Genomic DNA, 16,989 nt, shown 5'->3' with positions numbered 1-16,989 from the left:
TGTCAGGGAACTCCAGGTGGTATGAATGGAAGGCTTATTGCCAGTGGTGCCAAAAGGATGAGGGGTTATACAAAAGAGTGCATCACTGGCATTTGAAGGGTACCAGCAGGGCTAGCTCCTGAGAAAGAGCCCACAAGCTCCCATCCTGTCAGTTAATCTGATTCAGTTCCAATATTTCTGTAGTTTCTTGAAGATTTATTTTCAGAAAACAACATGGCAGAAATGCTTTTCTTTCCAAATTTGGAATTCCTCCCACAAAGTGAACAGAGCTCTGAAATACAGAAAGGCATTTTGCCCAATGAGAGGTCTGTGATCTGGTCTATAACTCACTAGGATTGAACAGAAACCACAGACAGCACGGCAGACCAGGTATCCTTTTTACACTTTGGAGAGAAATCTGTAAAAATGTTTTCACAGCATTGTTAAAGGAGAGACGATGCCAGCAGACTCTCATGCCAATAAGCACTGGGTTAAGCCTACAGCAAAAGAGAGACCTCTCCACCACTCCAATTATGGAAAAGGAAAGCTCTGCCTTTGCTTCCAGCAGTTCTGGGAAAGCTGATCAGAATGCCCTTTCCTGCCATTTCTCCTTATTTTAACCCCTGCCAATAAATCTCTTCTGCTCCTCTAAACAGCGAAGCGGGAAAAGTGCTGCAGCTTTTAAAGGATTTATAAGGCTTAGCTAATCACATCATTTCCCGTGCCAGAAAATAAGAGGAAGAGCAATGTGTGAATGGATGTTGCTTTGGTATTCTGTTGTCAGTTGGCTAATATTAATTCTGTGCTATCTTTACTCCTATCTGTAGCTATTCAATGTCACCAGTTTTTTGGTAGTTATGAGATCTTTTGCACAGGAACTACCTTTTTGATCTGTGCTTGCACAGTACCATACCCACGAGGCTGCTGGCTATGAGAAGAATTTGCACTTGGTACAATGATTTATAATAATAACTCTTTTGAGTATGGCTTCAGCAATCCTTTCTGTCTTTCCAGTGGGAGAAATAAAGCATTTAGAAGGACTCAATCGGGTTTCAGTGTGTTGAGTTTGTACTTCTGGTAGCTACTGAATAAGTGCCAAAGTCTTCTGAGACTGGCAACCTTTCCCATCCCCATAGTCTGCGAGGTAGCCATTCTTTATGCATGTAGGTCTTCTCTGTTAAATCCTTTTTCTCATCATTCCCATCGAGTATGCACAGCTGTCCTCACACATGCATATGGAAATTCTATAAATGCACTTAGGACTCAGTCATTCCTGTGGAAGAACATTTATCATCCTTATTTTGCATTTCCTCATCCTATGCAAAATGTGATTTTATCTTTTTTTTTTTTAAGATGCAGTCAAAGTTGGTATTCTTTTAGAAACTGTGTTTCTGAATTACATGCAGGTTTCACTGAATCTTCCATATTTCGCTGAATTTCTTTTTCAAATAAATTCTTTTAAGGTTACTGAAGTTACTTTCCAAATTTTCATTGTGAAAAATCATTCTGAGAAACAATACGAAAGTTGACATCATCGCTATCCACTTCCACCTGAAAGCTTTATTGTGGCTCCTGTTACTAGTGGCTTCCTTAGTAATAAATATTTTCATTTTATTCTGAGGGCATGGCAAATAGATTTTGTTAGTGAATGACCTTGTGCATTAGCTGTGTTATTCATGATTTAGTGAACCAGTCAGTTGAAATATTGCTAATGTTTTCCCAACTCAGTCTTGTTACATTTGTGCCATGAGGATGACATTAAGTGTAGTTGCAGATGAATAACAAATAGCATGGCTTGTAGTTGTGTTTTGGATCATTAAAGAAATGAACCTAAAGGGTACTGTTTTATTAACTGTGGAAGTTGAGGAAATGACTGGAAAAAGAAATGACAGTTCTTGAATGTGTATTTATTAAAAACAGTGACAGTTTGGCATGCTGTGAATTAGTGGTAATGCCTCTTAAATTTTTCATATAGCAGTGCAAACATGCTACAACATCTGTCTAAAAATTCCAACAGATTTTAAATAAGAGCAAGAATAATTCATGCATTTCAGGCTGTTTCCATGAGAAGACTCTAAGTGATGTAAACAGGAGAAAGCTAAAAAAGTACAGCTTAACAATGATGAGACTTAATAGTTACCAGCCAACCTGCATAGTTCTAAGTACTATCTGTTGTAATATCAAAAAAGGCCAGTGTACTTTACAGGGGAGCCTTCAGAAAGAGTGGATCCCTGCTCTACAGGAGGAATGACTGTTCTCCATTTTCTTTTCCTGAATCCTTTCAGTTGTTTCCTATTGAAAAATAATAGAAATGATAAAAAATGTAGTTGGTCAGCTGCTGGAAGGACAGTTTAGTCTTTTCCTTCATCTTAGTAACACCATTCCAGTGAAAACACACAAGCACAGTATCAGAACCATCGAATGGCCTGGGTTGAAAAGGACCACAATGATCACATATTTTCAACCCCCTGCTATGTGCAGGGTCAACAACCACCAGACCAGACTGCCCAGAGCCACATCCAGCCTGGCCTTGAATGCCTCCAGGGATGGGGCATCCACAACCTCCTTGGGCAACCTGTTCCAATGTGCCACCACCCTCTGTGTGAGAAATGTCCTCCTAAAATCCAACCTAAACCTCCCCTGTCTCATTTTAAAACCATTCCCCCTTGTCCTATCACTACCCTTGTAAACAGTGGTTCTCCCTCAGTTAAAGTCCAGATTTTCTGTGAAACTACAAACATCACGAGTACCAGCTTCTGCAACACTTCTATGTTTTTTTACTTCAACCCCAATTAGTATTTTTAGAAAAAAACATGAGAGAGAATTATTTTAGATATTACTCTTCCTGGGCAGGAAGTAAGTAAATATGTTTATTTCTTTTAGACGGAGATGACCATAGAAGCTTCCAATTTTTTCCACTTCTAAAATGCTAAAAGGACAAAATACTGATCTTACATAGCTGTTTGTATTTGTAAAGAGGACAGATAATTCTTATATGGAGGTACTGGAGCAGGTCCAAAGGGCAACAAGGCTTGTGAAGGGCTTGGAAAATATGCCATATGAGGAGAGTCTGAAGGAACTGAAGCTATTCAGGCTGGGGAAGAGGAGGCTGAGGAGAGACATTATTGCTCTCTTCCAATATCGGAAAGGTGCTTAAAGCAAGAGTGGGGCTAGTCACTTCTGACTGGCGACAGGTGACAGGATGAGGGGAAATGGCGTCAAGTTGTGCCATGGTAAGTTTAGATGGATATCAGAAAAAATTTCTTTACAGAAAGGGTTGTTAAGCCCTGGAGTAGGCTCCCCAGGAAGGTGGTTGAGTCCCCATCCCTGGATGTGTTTAAAAACTATTTGGATGTGGTGATCAGGGACATGATTTAGCAAAGGGTTGTTGAAGTTAGGGTAGTATGGTTGGGTTGTGATTGGATTTGATGATCTTTAAGGTCTTTTCAACCTGAGCAGCTCTATGATTCTATGATTCTGTGATATGAAAACAATAAAACAAAGAAGAGAGATGCAGTGTATATTCTGAGGGACTGAAACGAGGAATATGGAGAGAATATACACACAGAAGCAAAAAAGCAGATACGGAACTCCAGAATATGTAGCTAACCTTGAAAAGCTGACTGCAATTATCTGTTTTTCGTATTTTTCTAGTACTTTATGAAAAGAAAATGAAAACAATCTATTAAAATCTTAAGTATAAATAGAAGAAAGCAGAAAAACTGTTCTAGAATTCTATTCTGTGATCCTGTTTGTTTAAAAGGAAAGAGGAGAAACTGTGGTTTTAAGCTCATTTTGTGAAGTGTTACTTTCCACACTGTTGTGAAGGTGAGGAGGCAAAGCCTTCCTCACACTGAGAATGGCTGAGAGAAAACCAGATGGTCCTTCTTACCCTCCATCCCCTGGGACCTTGAATCTTGCCTTCTAATTTGTAAATGTTAAGACTGAACATATGATAGTGAAGTTCAATGTTAAGCTGACTGGGACTCCAAAAAATACAATTAAAAAGTTAGTCTAGACATTAGTAATCAGCCCAGAAAGGAGTTTGCTGAGAAAAATTGTCTGCTTGTGCTGCAGTGGTCTACTTGAATGTATTCTACTCAGGCTTCTGCTCTGCTTACTGCAGGTTGTTCTATCTCAATTACTTTTATGGGGCTGAAACTTGTCAAGGAATTTTTATCTGAAGAAAAGTTGATGTGAAGACTAGAGTAACACTTCTTTTCATCCATTTCAGCTAACATTGGCTGAATTGGTACATCTTTAGCTATAAATATTAGATAAGTGTTTTAAGTATGTAAGCAAATTGTTACACATACATGTGCCATATAGAGCATAAAGAAATGTGCAGGATTGAATTATTACAACTGCTGTGGTTAGCAGTATTAAAAAGTTAATAAGTCATTGAAGTATATTCTCAGTTCTAAAACATACACAACTGAAGCATGGCTATTTTTTATTATCAGTACTCAGTTTTCTACAGTCGATGGATGTGGACTTCCTTAAATGATTTAAGCAAACAGTTTTGAAAATGGGTTTCGGAAGCTCTGCAAGAAAGTATTAAGAACAAATAAATGGTTTTCATTCTTACAGTTCTAATTCATATAAAGTAATGTTGTTCATACTTCCACGATAAAACCATCACATTGACACTGCACCTAAAAAATTCCTCTCTGTAGCTGTGATGTTGTCTGTAGGAGTGCTGAAGTATTTTGGAGCTGATATATATATATTTCTTTGCCTGTGGAAAAATATCTCATATGACCATATATATTCATCATATATGTTTATATGTGATGAGGAAATTATGCCTATCTCAAGATGGGATAATTCAGTCTCTGGCAATACACATTTGCTCTTGTGTAACAAGCGAGCCTCAACTGACGTTTTAATTGAGACAGGCAATGTTCATAGGGAGGGATCCTACTATTAACATAAATCCTCCAGAGAAATGCAAAAATGTTATCTGATATATTCCACACTCCTTTACTACAATTTAAATATCATATTTTAAAATAGCACTGTGCTCGTTTTAAAGGACAGTTATGAGAAAACATACAACTGAGCAGCTATTTATTAAATCAGTAAAAATAAATCAAAACAAGCAGTCAGGCAGAAAAAATATGCTTAAAATACGTGTGTCTAATCTATGCAAACAGAGAGCCATGAGAGGTCCTGGTGTATCAGATGCTTGCAGCCCTATCCTTCAATATTTTCTGACCGAGGGACTTTGGGGATGTGAGAGGTGAATGCTTTAGTTAAGGGAAAGTGATTTTATTGTAGCAAATGAGTTTTTAAAAATGTACAACTTTCAGATTCTCAGATATGGGCCTGTTTTTCTCTTTCGTGGTACTGCTGTTTGCCTGAAAAATTGCTCTTTTTCTTGTGCATTTTTACAGAATTGAAGAGAATCAGAGATGGAAAGTCTTTGATTGTGTACATATATATTTGGCTACCTTGTACCAAAATCAGTGAAAATCCAAAGGGGCATAGGGAGTATGGCCTGAATTCCCATCTGCTAGTTTTATTAGCTAGAGAAGGTTGTAAATGATTTGTGCCCTGAAAATCGCTAGAGATGCAAACGATATTTTAAATTATTCCAGGCAGCAAGGTACTGTATCTGAGCAGATTGAAAGCTGAAATGTTGATACCAGAAATTAAATTAATGCACGTGAGATTGAAACAATATCTAATTAAAATCATTTGAAAAATGACTTGAAAATTGAATATGACATAATATTTAGCAAGCTTGTCATAAAAGTAAAGATATGTCGCTTTGACTTCTCTGCAACCATTTTCGATCCAGGCCTGGCTGCCAGTTAACTAGAAATTACACATGAAGCTACAATCTCTCTTCATCACCCACTGACGAATGGAAGACAAAATGTCTTTTGCCCTGCAGTCTGTATACTTTTCCTTCACTAACTAAATTGTAAAATTGACTGGAAGGAACCTTCCTGTCCTTGTAAGTGCCTTCTTGAGTTAGTAACTTTTGTTTCAGGCTGGAGCACTTTAGATGCTGGTGTTGTGTTTTGTGACTTATTTACTTGCAGCCCAGTACTACACCTGCCCAGGAATTCACAGGCTGCATTCCGTGGAAGGAGTGCCGAGAGGAATTCAAAGATATGTGCTAAAGGGAGAGAAATTTTATATTGTATTCCAGAAAGTCTACACTTCTGAACATGGCAATATCTAAATATCTAATTTCAAGTTCATTAAAATGCGTTTTAGTTATTTCCAGCAAAACCAAGTGCACACAGTTGGAAAACCTATATTACATATCCAGATACTCCAATATTCTGAAAGACCTAGACAGGGCGGAACTGTCTCTGTGTTTTTCCTCTGCTCTGTGACTACCTCAGCAGTTTCAGGAGGTGCAAGAACAGGTTTGTTCTGGAGATTCTCAACAGAACAAGGGCCCAAACGTTATGGGAATCCATTTTCACTGAATTACAAGAGACAAAGATTTTTGTATGCGCTGTATATGTATGCCACCCATGGGCAACCATAAAGGCAGTCTTTCTCCTTTACCCTATAAAGAAACTTTCCATATAATCTGGAGGCAGGACAGGAGGAAACACTTGATGTAAATGAATGCAACGTTTGCTTGTGTTAGATTTGTGAAATCTGTTAAAAAATTAGAAGCATAATAAATACCATTTCTCTGGGTTTCCCTTCCTCCCTTTCCCTTTTGCTCCCTCAAAGATAGGAAAATAAATGAAATTCTTCTGAATTTATCTTTGTGAAAGGGTTTTTGCAACAAACAATTGTGAAGATGATCACTGCTGTAGAATTCATTGGACAGTAAATCTCAATTAATTGCCTTCCATCATTTTATTGACTGGAGGTTCAGTCAATATCGCTAGTGAGTCCAGGGCATGAATTGACTCATTCTGAAATGGGCGTGTAATAGAGGTCAGGGGAATCATATGGCTGTAAATACTGTTGTCTTCTGTGTTTAATTAGATAAAACACACCCTCACACTCAGATACATAGCAGAAAAATAAGATTTCCTTGTGAGCAATACCATCTTCCCACAAATACTTAATCTTTAGGGTGGTTTCTTCCATGGAGCAGGTAAATCCTGCAGCACTTATAGCAGTGTACATGTGCTCCCATAAGTATTTTGGAGGGTATAGCTATGCTTGGCAACCTGTTTTACATCAAACCTTTGTGAACTACTCATTTCTCAGGGTTTCCTTCTTCTGGAAGGGTTATAATGAGACTGGAGTTCTACTTGCAGCTGTCTGTAACTTGTTTCTGCTAATAACCAGTGAGTTGAGGACAAACCTGCTGACTACAAAACTAGGCAGTCAAATTCCTGACTATGCCACTGGCAGATATTTTTTCTGATGGAAATAAATGGTAGCCCTTGGGAAACACATCAGACTTCCCTCTGGTTGGTGAAGACTACGAACAGTGACAGTCGCTACCCTGAAACACTCAGTAACACCCTCATCGTGCTCCCTAATAGAGCAAAGCCATTAAGTTGTCCCCATTGTAATTTAGATCACAGAAGAGACTTCCACAGACTCTTTCAGGTTAAAATAACTGGTATACAGAGAGAAGACAAAATTATTCCACTGTAGCTACGTGCTTAATTATATGGGATACTGCATAAATTGTCAAGTGCAAAGAATTATTCTGATAAATTAAAATACTAATTAAATAGGCTATTGCAGAATTTTGAGAACATTATAGGGCTCTGCTTCTCCAGGTAATTTGCATATCCTTCATCTAGTGAATTTAATTTAAAAGCCTCCTTTTCTGTGTGTTTGGAGGCTCTTTTTGTTTCAGTGGGAGATTAAAAAAATGAGATTTAAACTTTGCAAATGGAATTGGTTTTATTTGTTTATTTATTTGAGGGTGTTTTTTGCAGTAGCTGTTTTTTCTATCATTGAAAGGCTTGGATTCAAGGGACCTTAAAGATCATCTACTTCTAATGCCCCTGCCATTGGCACAGTTGCCACCTCTTATATCAGGTTGCCCAGACTCCATCCAGCCTGGCCTTGAGCACCTCAAGGGATGGAACATCCACAGCTTCTCTGGGCAACCAGTGCCATTGCCTCAGTGCCTCATACTGAAGAACTTTTTCTAACCTTTTCTAACATATATATAACATCTTTAAGTTTAGAAGATGCTAAGTGATATTTTCCTGCTTAAATACTCTCCAGCTTTTCTTTAGGTACTGGACGGCTACTATAAGGTGTCCCCAAAGCCTTTTTCTGCTCCAGCCAGAACAAGTCCCACTCCCTCAACACTTTTTTGTGGGAGAGGAGCTCCAGACCTATGGGCATCTTCATGGCCCTCCTCTGGACCCTCTCTAACAACTCTATGTCTTTCTTGTGCTGTGGCTTCTAATCTAGGTGTGATACTCCACATGGGGCCTCACAGAGTAGAGGAAGACAATCACCTACCACACCCTGCTAGCCATCCCTCTTTTGATGCAGCCCAGGATACAGTTGGCCTTCCAGGACTTGCATCAAGCTTTTCATCCACAAGAACTCCCAAGTCCTTTTCCTTAGGGCTGCTTTCAGTGAGCTCTCCCAGTCTGTTCCTTATTCACCATATAGTCCGTCCTTTAAATCTATACCTCCCCAGTATAGAGATAAGGATATGGAGTGGGACCATTGGCCTTCTAGAACTCCAGGTAGGTGATATAAGTTGGCCTTCCCTTTTTGGCTGCTGCAATCAGTGCATCATAGAAAGACACTAGATTGGATTATGGCTTTTTGCTGATGACTATGTGAGTCCTCCATTAGTATGTCAGGACATTAAGCCAAGGTTGAAACAAATCAACTTTGTGCAACATACCACGTTACAAAAAATTAGTATTTCTAGTCCATAAATTCTGCATCAGAAATATTAACTGCTGAATATTCCTACTGGAGTGAAAACTAGTAGGTAGCACAGTAAAATACCCTTTAAAATATTGGCCAGTTTTCAGTGAATTTATTTTCTCACCACTTTTTCCTCGTGTAACTATAGCCTATTGACTATGTTTGACATCTTAATTACAATTATAAGTAGAAAAAGTTAAGAAGTTATATCATGTTCAGAAGCTTCAAGCAGTTTATTGTTATGTGGTTGATGGCATAGGCTTGGCACCGCTGTTTTTGACTGAATTTTTGACTTTTCTAAACTGCTTGTGGAGTTCAAAGGTAGTTAAAATATGCTCATGCTGCACACTGGGAGTGAAGATGCTGGAGATGTTTGGCTGGGTCTCTCTCTGCAGACTGACAGTTCCTGAGCTTCACCCTTTTTAGGTTCTGGTTTGATCAGTAACACAACATGCCTTCAAGCCTCTCTGTTTTGGCAAGGTTTAGGTTAGCACAGCTGTCAGAGCTGTCCTTTTACTTTTAGCCAATATCAAGAGGGAAGTGTGTATTAAGTACACTTCATGTATATATATCTCAAAGCTTCAAAAACCAAAGTCTACAGGAAACCTATAAAGAGGAGAGGAGGGTGGTCAAATATGCAGCAGTGATTACAAAATTCAGTGATTCAGCAGACCAAATATTTCCTGATAGCTTTTCTTGCAGTACACAAGTATACAGTAGGATTTTGCCTTTTGTTTACTTGTACCTCATTTATTTTACAGCCACTTTGCTGCACAGCTGTATTTGCCCCAAGCTACCAAAGAATAATTTGTTGCAGTTTTTCTGAAGGAGGCCATAGGGCTTCCAGTTCTTTTTAATCTTTTAATTTTTTTTTTGCATTTGATAGAAATCTGTCTTTAATGTATGTGCTGAGCATGATTCTATCAATGTGCTAACAGGGCACATCCAAAGGGGGAAATATCAGTGTGGAAAGTTATCCACCATACATAAAGCAACACAATCCAGAGGAGTGCATCTCAAGGCTGAAAATCAAGCTTGTTTGCAAAGATTTACTTTTTGGAAATTTATATATAGTAGAACTTATATAAATGTCGCCTCAAATCATGTGATCCAGGCAAACTGTCCTTGTGCAGTTCCAATGACTCTGAGTGTAAAAGACACACATATTTGTGAATGTGTAAAGCATGGTCTAAGTATTATGGATGTGAGTACTGTGTGTGTCTTTTAGGCTGTGATCCAGCAAATCACATTTGTGCTAGGGACTCTGTTCTCATCAGCAAAACAGCTGGGCCTAAAAGATGGACTGAACTTTCCTCTCTATTTGAATCATGCACAAAATTAATCTCTTGCTGGAGGAAGTCAGAAAAATTTCTTTGTATTAGATTTGCTTAAATTTTTACTTTTTGAGACTTTGCACATGCAAATACTTACGAAAATAATTCTACATTTTGGATATATGAGGTGAAAATGAGCCCTAATAATACAACTCAACTCTGAAATAAATGTGAGTCATTTGAGTTCTACTTTGGACAAACTAAATAAAGCATCATCTCACAGTAATATTGCTCCTATGAACTGTCTGCTATGATGTGAATTGTTCTGAATGTTTCAAACAGCTGCAATTAAATTGTATTTTTTTCAAGAAGAAGGAAAACTATATGAATTCTTTTCAGCATTTTTTTTGTAAATGTATTCTTTATGGTATGTTCTGGCACACTTGTGCTTTCTGGTAGCAGTACTTCCTTCAGCTAACTTAAATTGAGAAGCTGAGTCTATCCCAATAATCCTTGTAATCAGTGGAAAGAGAGGTGCCTCCTGATGTGTGTAAAATGTGTGGGATGACTCATAGTATTAAATGTTCATATCTTCCCATTGACTGCAGAGAGAACCTAGATGACTCACTTGGATTAGATAGTCAGTGACTAGACAACTAAGTGAGAAGAGTTTAATAAGGCTGTAAGGTTTCATTTTTATTAATAAATAAAACAGGATGAGTGGTCTGTTTTTTGGCCATGAATCCAACTGATCTAGTATGCATCTGGATGGTTAACATTTTCCTTACCGCATACCCTCAGCTCTGAATAATCTCATCCTTGTTTAGTTTGGGCAATGGTGGTGCTCAAGTCCATGCACAGGATATTTCTAGGTTATAAGTATAACTTATTCTCTTTTATTACTATTCATATTTTATATGTTTATGCTAATTTATACCTGATTACTTTTGAGTGCTTTTACTGATCCTGAAACTGATAAATAGGAAAAATCTCAATTTTAGAAAGGAAAATATTGTGCACTGCATCCTGATGCTGTGAGATAAACTATTTATCTTTCCTGTTAGATAAAGCTGTAATTTATTCTGAAATGTCTTACATGGTGACAGTGCTGCTGCAGTGGTAAGATGCCACGCTGCTCCTTGCTTCAAGAAAGACAGTGGGAAGTTTCTACTAAAGACAACTTCCCAGATACATTGTGCATCTATTAAATGTGTGATGTCCTGTATACAAGGGAGCAAGAAGTATTTTGGTTTTCTTTTTCACAGAAAAGTGAACAATGAATGGTACATTTATGCATTTAAAACACTGAATAGCACAGTGACTATCAGGGAAAAATATTCCATAGATGGCAAAGATAGAAACTGTCATGACTTTATTGATGGAGGATAGGAAGGGAGGATGGTTACACTACACGTGCTGCAAAATTATGCATATTTCAGCTTTCCCATAACTCTTTCAATCTTAATTTTCCTTCCAGCCGTGAACAAAGAGAAGCTTGAAAAAACAACTGGGCTAAGAATTCTGCAGACTGGCGTGGGGGAGGTGAGTGGCTTGGAGGCATTTTACACTCTCAAAAACATTTTAATTGTGTTTTGTTGTTGCTGTTGTTGTTGTTGTTGTTGTTTTCTTGTTTGTTTGTTTTGGGAGGGAGGTTCTTTTTTTTGTTTGTTTGGTTGGTTGGTTTTAATGAAATCCTGGAGCTCATGAGCGTTTGTGAGCTACCAGTTTGGTAGTGCTAAGGGCCTTTTTATGATACAGTTAGATCTGTCAAAATACAATCTGCTGCACAAATAGCACTGTATCCCACAGAGAAAAAATACCATCCTTAAGAGGAAAGTGCAGCTGGCTTTAAGAAATGCAGTTTTTTGCTTTGTTGTATCATAGAAAGAAAATCCCCAGAGATGAGTGCAGAAACCGAAGTCATCATGCACAGTGACTGAAGTCGTTGTATTATTCCCCTTAGTTTTGATGGAGTACTATCTCATCTAGATCAATGAAAGTTTAAATCTGGGGTAAAGAGTCTTCAGATGTTAGAGAGAATCTGTCAGTGAATGGCTTGCATATTTTGGATATAACTTGAAACATAAATAAAACATGTGTTTGTTATTATGGTGATATCACCAAGCAAAAGCTCCACTAAGCAGTTCATCATTTATTAATAAAGATGATGCTATCTGCTAAGAACCTTGTATGAACTACAGTTGATTGCTAATTCTCATGCTAATTTTGTGTACACAGTTATCTTTTTTTTTCCCTTTTCTTTAAGTAATTTTGCTAGTGGTGAATACTCACAGAGCTAGACAAATACCTGTTTCTAGTGATTACGTTATTCTCAGTATTAAGAATAATGAACGACTAACTTGTAATAATCTGAAGGAATTTAAACATTTTAAAATATATATATGCTGATTTTTGTGGTGTTGTTTTTTGTAACATTTCTGGGTTTTATCAACTCATGCCTAAAAACTTACCTTGCCATGAGTTTTGAGGATCTTTGCATAACTTTATTCACATTATTACAAGTCCTGGTCCTGAAGAGGTATCAGCAGTGGTGTTCGGTTTGATTCTCGGGGTCAGAGCTGCAGGAATTTGATCTTTGATGAAAGCATAGATAACGACATCAGAAAATGAAAGCCAGCATCTCTCCTTCACTGACTCTGATTTAACTAGTTGAGATTTTCAAGTGTGTGAAAACTCAAGAGATGGGAGGGGTATCCTATGGGAGGAATGGGCACCTCAGTCTGTGTCCTGACTTAAGGCCGGAGGAAGGCTTATGTCTGTGCTCTCCCCAGGACTTATTTTCTGGTAAATAACAGATAAGGTAATAACAGGTAAATAACAGGTAAATAACAGGACTGGCACACACTGTATCAGCCGCATGCAATATAACTTTTCAATCTGAATTCAATGGTATTCTGTATGCTGATGAAACATCTCCATGTATTGTGTCCAGTTCCAATAATTGAATGGATTCCAGCTGGCTTCAAGCTCAGAAGGAAAAGCAAACTCTTCAGTTTCTGTTCAGCCCACTTCTTTTCATAAAATAAGAAATTAAAAGTTAAATAAGTATTATCCTACATGTGGTCAATGGGCAAGGAAACTACTTTTGGATGATTGAAATGCACCAATAATCCACATTGTAATAACAAGGTTGCTGTAACTACGGTAGTCTAAGCATGTACTGGAGCCATAACTTCAAGAAGCTCCTATATGTTTTTAAGGCCAGCTAATAGAACTAGAACAAATGGACAGGATCTTTTGCTTGAGATCTCATCTGATTCTTGAGCTTGGGTTAGTAAAAGTCATCACTCTTCAGTGCAGACCTCACTTCTTGTATATTTGAGCTATTGTAATGAAAAAAGAATGGTGATACTATGTGGCTTGACAAAGACTTTCACAGAATCTTGTGTTTTATACTCTGCCAAATATGTACTTTGATAGGGCCAAAAAAAATGAAAATGAATCAACCAAAGGGAAGAAGATATTTGAGGCCTAGTATATTCCAGATTATATTTAAGATATAGTGATCAGCAGTGGAAGATCCCAGTGGTTTGGAACATTCAAGTGCTAGAGGAACATTTATTTAGCAGTTTACTTATTGCTTGGGTTATGAATTCTCCCAGCTCTGTATATTCCTGTTTGTGAACATTTTCAGCCATGATTGTGTACATAATTAGTACAATTCTGCAGTCTCAACTACATGAAAAATAATAGGATGCAGTAACCAAATTGTTTCTATGTTGACAGAGTATGAAATTTAGTTTATTTCAGGTTAAATCTAACTTTGTTAAACTGATTCTGCTGTTTATTCTTGATACACCCTATTATTTAACAGCATCAAAATAACAAAATACATATTTTAACACAATGAATCTTTCGTTGTGTAAGAAGTTCTTTAGCTTCACACTGTAGGAACATGATTATATGCAATGCTAACTGTTAATCAAAATTATGATGCTCAAAAGTACTTACAATAAACTTTGGTTTCAGAGTGAGAAATGGCCTTTTTGTTTGTACAGTAGGTCAGATTCATGACAAAATTAATGGATATAAAATCTTCACTTGCAGAACTGTAAAATAAAAGGAATTGATTTTGTATGGAGAGCTTCATATCTGAAATAGCTCAAGAGAAAAACAGTTGTGATACTGGTGGCAAAAAGAACAGCTGTGTAAACAAATGCAGGAACAGTTCTAAAGCTCAGCAATAATTCATGTGTTGTTCTGGACAGTAGAATTTGTTTTAGGCCTGGGTTTGTGATTAACAGGATTTGTGCCACAGTGAGAAACATGCAGACACCGGCCATTGGGTGTAGTGGAAAGAAACTGTCATTTCTGTGCAGAAAAGAAATGCTTCTTTGAGTTTCTCATTCTCATTCATTTTTCTAAACCAAGTGGAAGTAACCCAAAATATGTGTAGAAATGAACACTTCACTATCTCTATACATGTTCTAAAATAGAGATGTTTTGATGTTTCAGGACATTTTCGCTTACAGATATTTTGATAAATCTAGAATTACGTTGATCTTACATAAAATCACGTTACTTCATTGAATAAAAGCACTCTGCACATGAAAACTTTGCTTTATGACATGTAACTTTAAGGCTATACAGACAAATGGGGAAAATAATAATTAAATGAAAAAAATTTAAGGCGTTACTATGTTAGGAATATTCTTGGTGAATACACAGGAAGAGTTACTTTATTCTTCAGCCCTCCCCAATTATAGATTCTCTGTCACCCTTAAAAAGTCATAGATTACGTATTAAATAGAATGTTAATAATAATATGCACCTTTTATGGAACCTTACTGACAGTGAATAATATTTCTATTGCAGTTTATTCAATATACATGTGTAGTAAAATGATACTAATCAGAAGTTGATCATAAAGCTGCATTTAAAAATAATGCTTCAGGGTCCTTAAGGAATAAAGCTAAACAGAACATTAAATTTCTCCAAAGAGAATGATGGAGATCTATGGCTCGTTTATTAAGATCTTGTATGTTTTTGCAAAATGCATTTTAACTAATATTTAGAGATAATGTTAATGCTATTTATTAACTATTCATTAGGTACATAGCCCACTAGAGGGCTGCTTTTCAAACAAATTGCATCCCGAGTGTTAATAAACAGCAAAATAAAAAAATAATTTAAAAAAAAAAAAAAGCATCACATATAAATATGCATCAAATATATATATTGTCATTATTTTGTTGTATGCCTTCTGAAACTTCATGATGTATGCAGAGCACTCTCAAACAGTATAAATCATGGCTCTAACTCTGCAAACATCATGTGCTTAGCTTTGGGTATATAGTCAGACTTCCCTTCTACTCCACTTGTAATTTGAAATAGATGCCTATATGCCACTGAGACTGTCTGCTGTCACGTATCACACCAACTCCGGCTGTGGAGTGGCAAAATTCCAATGTTTATCCCTTGTATTTGGTTTGAATATTGCATAGCAAAGGTATTTTGACATCTGAGTGACAGGTCACAGCTTCAGTTTGAAAATCAGGTGTCAGTAGCAATTTCTTTCCTTGTGCTCTGATTGTGACAACGCCCTCCACCTTCTTTGCAAATTTGCAAAGAACACGACAAGAAAATGAGGAGATTATAATGTTAAGAAAAATATAACAAATCCGATTTTCAGAGACAACTCTCGGTGTATATTGATTTATGTTTTCCTTCCGAAATACTGTAAAAAGCACAAGTATTCAAGTGTCATGTTGGTTCATGAATTCCTTTACAGTAGCACTATGTGATTTAAAGGAGCAGAAGTGCCAAGTGATGTGACAGTTGCTATGGCAACTGCAGCAATTCAATTTTTATTCAGTATCATGTAAAATGAAACAAGATCCTGTTTGCCTTGTGGCTTCAGGAACTTATACATCCTACCAGTGTCATTTCTTTTTGTTTCTTTTAATAGTTTCCTTTTAAAAAATAGCATGTTTGTTTTAAGGGTTTGTCTAGTTTTTAGGCCATGTCACACCACTGTTTTTAAAGCAGGCTGTTCCTTAAAAACCATTACAGAAAAGAGTTTAGACGCTAGCACTGAATACATGAGCAAAATGCAGAGTTATTCTGCTTAAAAATCAATGTTATTATCAACCCTATGATTTGATAGCCTACATTTGATGTATTCATAAAGAATAGATGCAAGATCTTAACATAGAAAGCCATGCTTGTTTGTAGTAGATATCTTACTGATTCATGAAATACAGCATCCTCCCCCTACCATCAACTGGTTCCTTCTGACTCCAAGGGAAAAGAAATAGTCATTGTTGTGATGGGATGGCTGGAGGAGCTGCACATGAAGGTGGAATTCTGCTTGGCTGTCTGAGGTTTGGATGTTAGACATAATCAGGTATTTTGGGAAGGGAGATTCTGCCACCTCTCGAGGCTGGTACTAGATCAGGACGGGAACACGTGGACATTCAGCAATCTCAAACAGAGATTTTGTAATTTGCATTGTGGAAGAGGTGGTGGATCCCATTTCCTCACCATCTCTCTAGCAATCCTAGAGAGTGGGCAGTCCTAGAGGGCAGCAAAACTCCCCCTGCAAGTCCAAAGCCTAAGTAAGCTCCAAGCATTAAATCATGTTTTCATTAGAATTAGTTTGAATTGCAGTTATTGACACAGACTTTTATTTTCTATCTGGACTCTAGAATCAGTGCCACTCACTGTGTTTTCTCTTAGTACCAGGCTGTAAAACTTAAGATCTGATCTGCTTTCTGTGAAGACTGAAGCTTGGTATCACATTCTCATTCGTTCTTCCCATCCCTCCTTTACTTTGTGTCTGTAGCTACATTTCCGCCCTTAGAGGCAATGTTGCTGTACTGTTGCTTTGCATGCATCACTTCAGCTTCCTTCAGAATGCAAAGCTTTGCGTATTGCA

The 16,989-nt window shown here is 37.3% G+C and overlaps 1 protein-coding gene across 5 annotated transcripts in view; it reads left to right on the top strand.

Annotated features, from left to right (window-relative positions):
• The window catches only part of PTPRN2 (protein tyrosine phosphatase receptor type N2), a 621,717-nt gene that overhangs the window by 378,263 nt on the left and 226,465 nt on the right, over positions 1 to 16,989 (top strand). For all 5 annotated transcript variants that reach the window (XM_032442979.1, XM_032442981.1, XM_032442980.1 and 2 more), the window contains exon 12: positions 11,569 to 11,633. In XM_032442979.1, coding sequence (XP_032298870.1) covers positions 11,569 to 11,633 — 65 coding nt within the window. The remainder of the gene's footprint in view (positions 1 to 11,568; positions 11,634 to 16,989) is intronic.

Source organism: Coturnix japonica, chromosome 2 (genome assembly GCF_001577835.2).
Source record: "Coturnix japonica isolate 7356 chromosome 2, Coturnix japonica 2.1, whole genome shotgun sequence".
Lineage (NCBI taxonomy): Eukaryota > Metazoa > Chordata > Aves > Galliformes > Phasianidae > Coturnix > Coturnix japonica.
The sequence above is the reverse complement of the archived record's forward strand: the minus strand, read 5'-3'. Positions and strand labels throughout refer to the sequence as shown.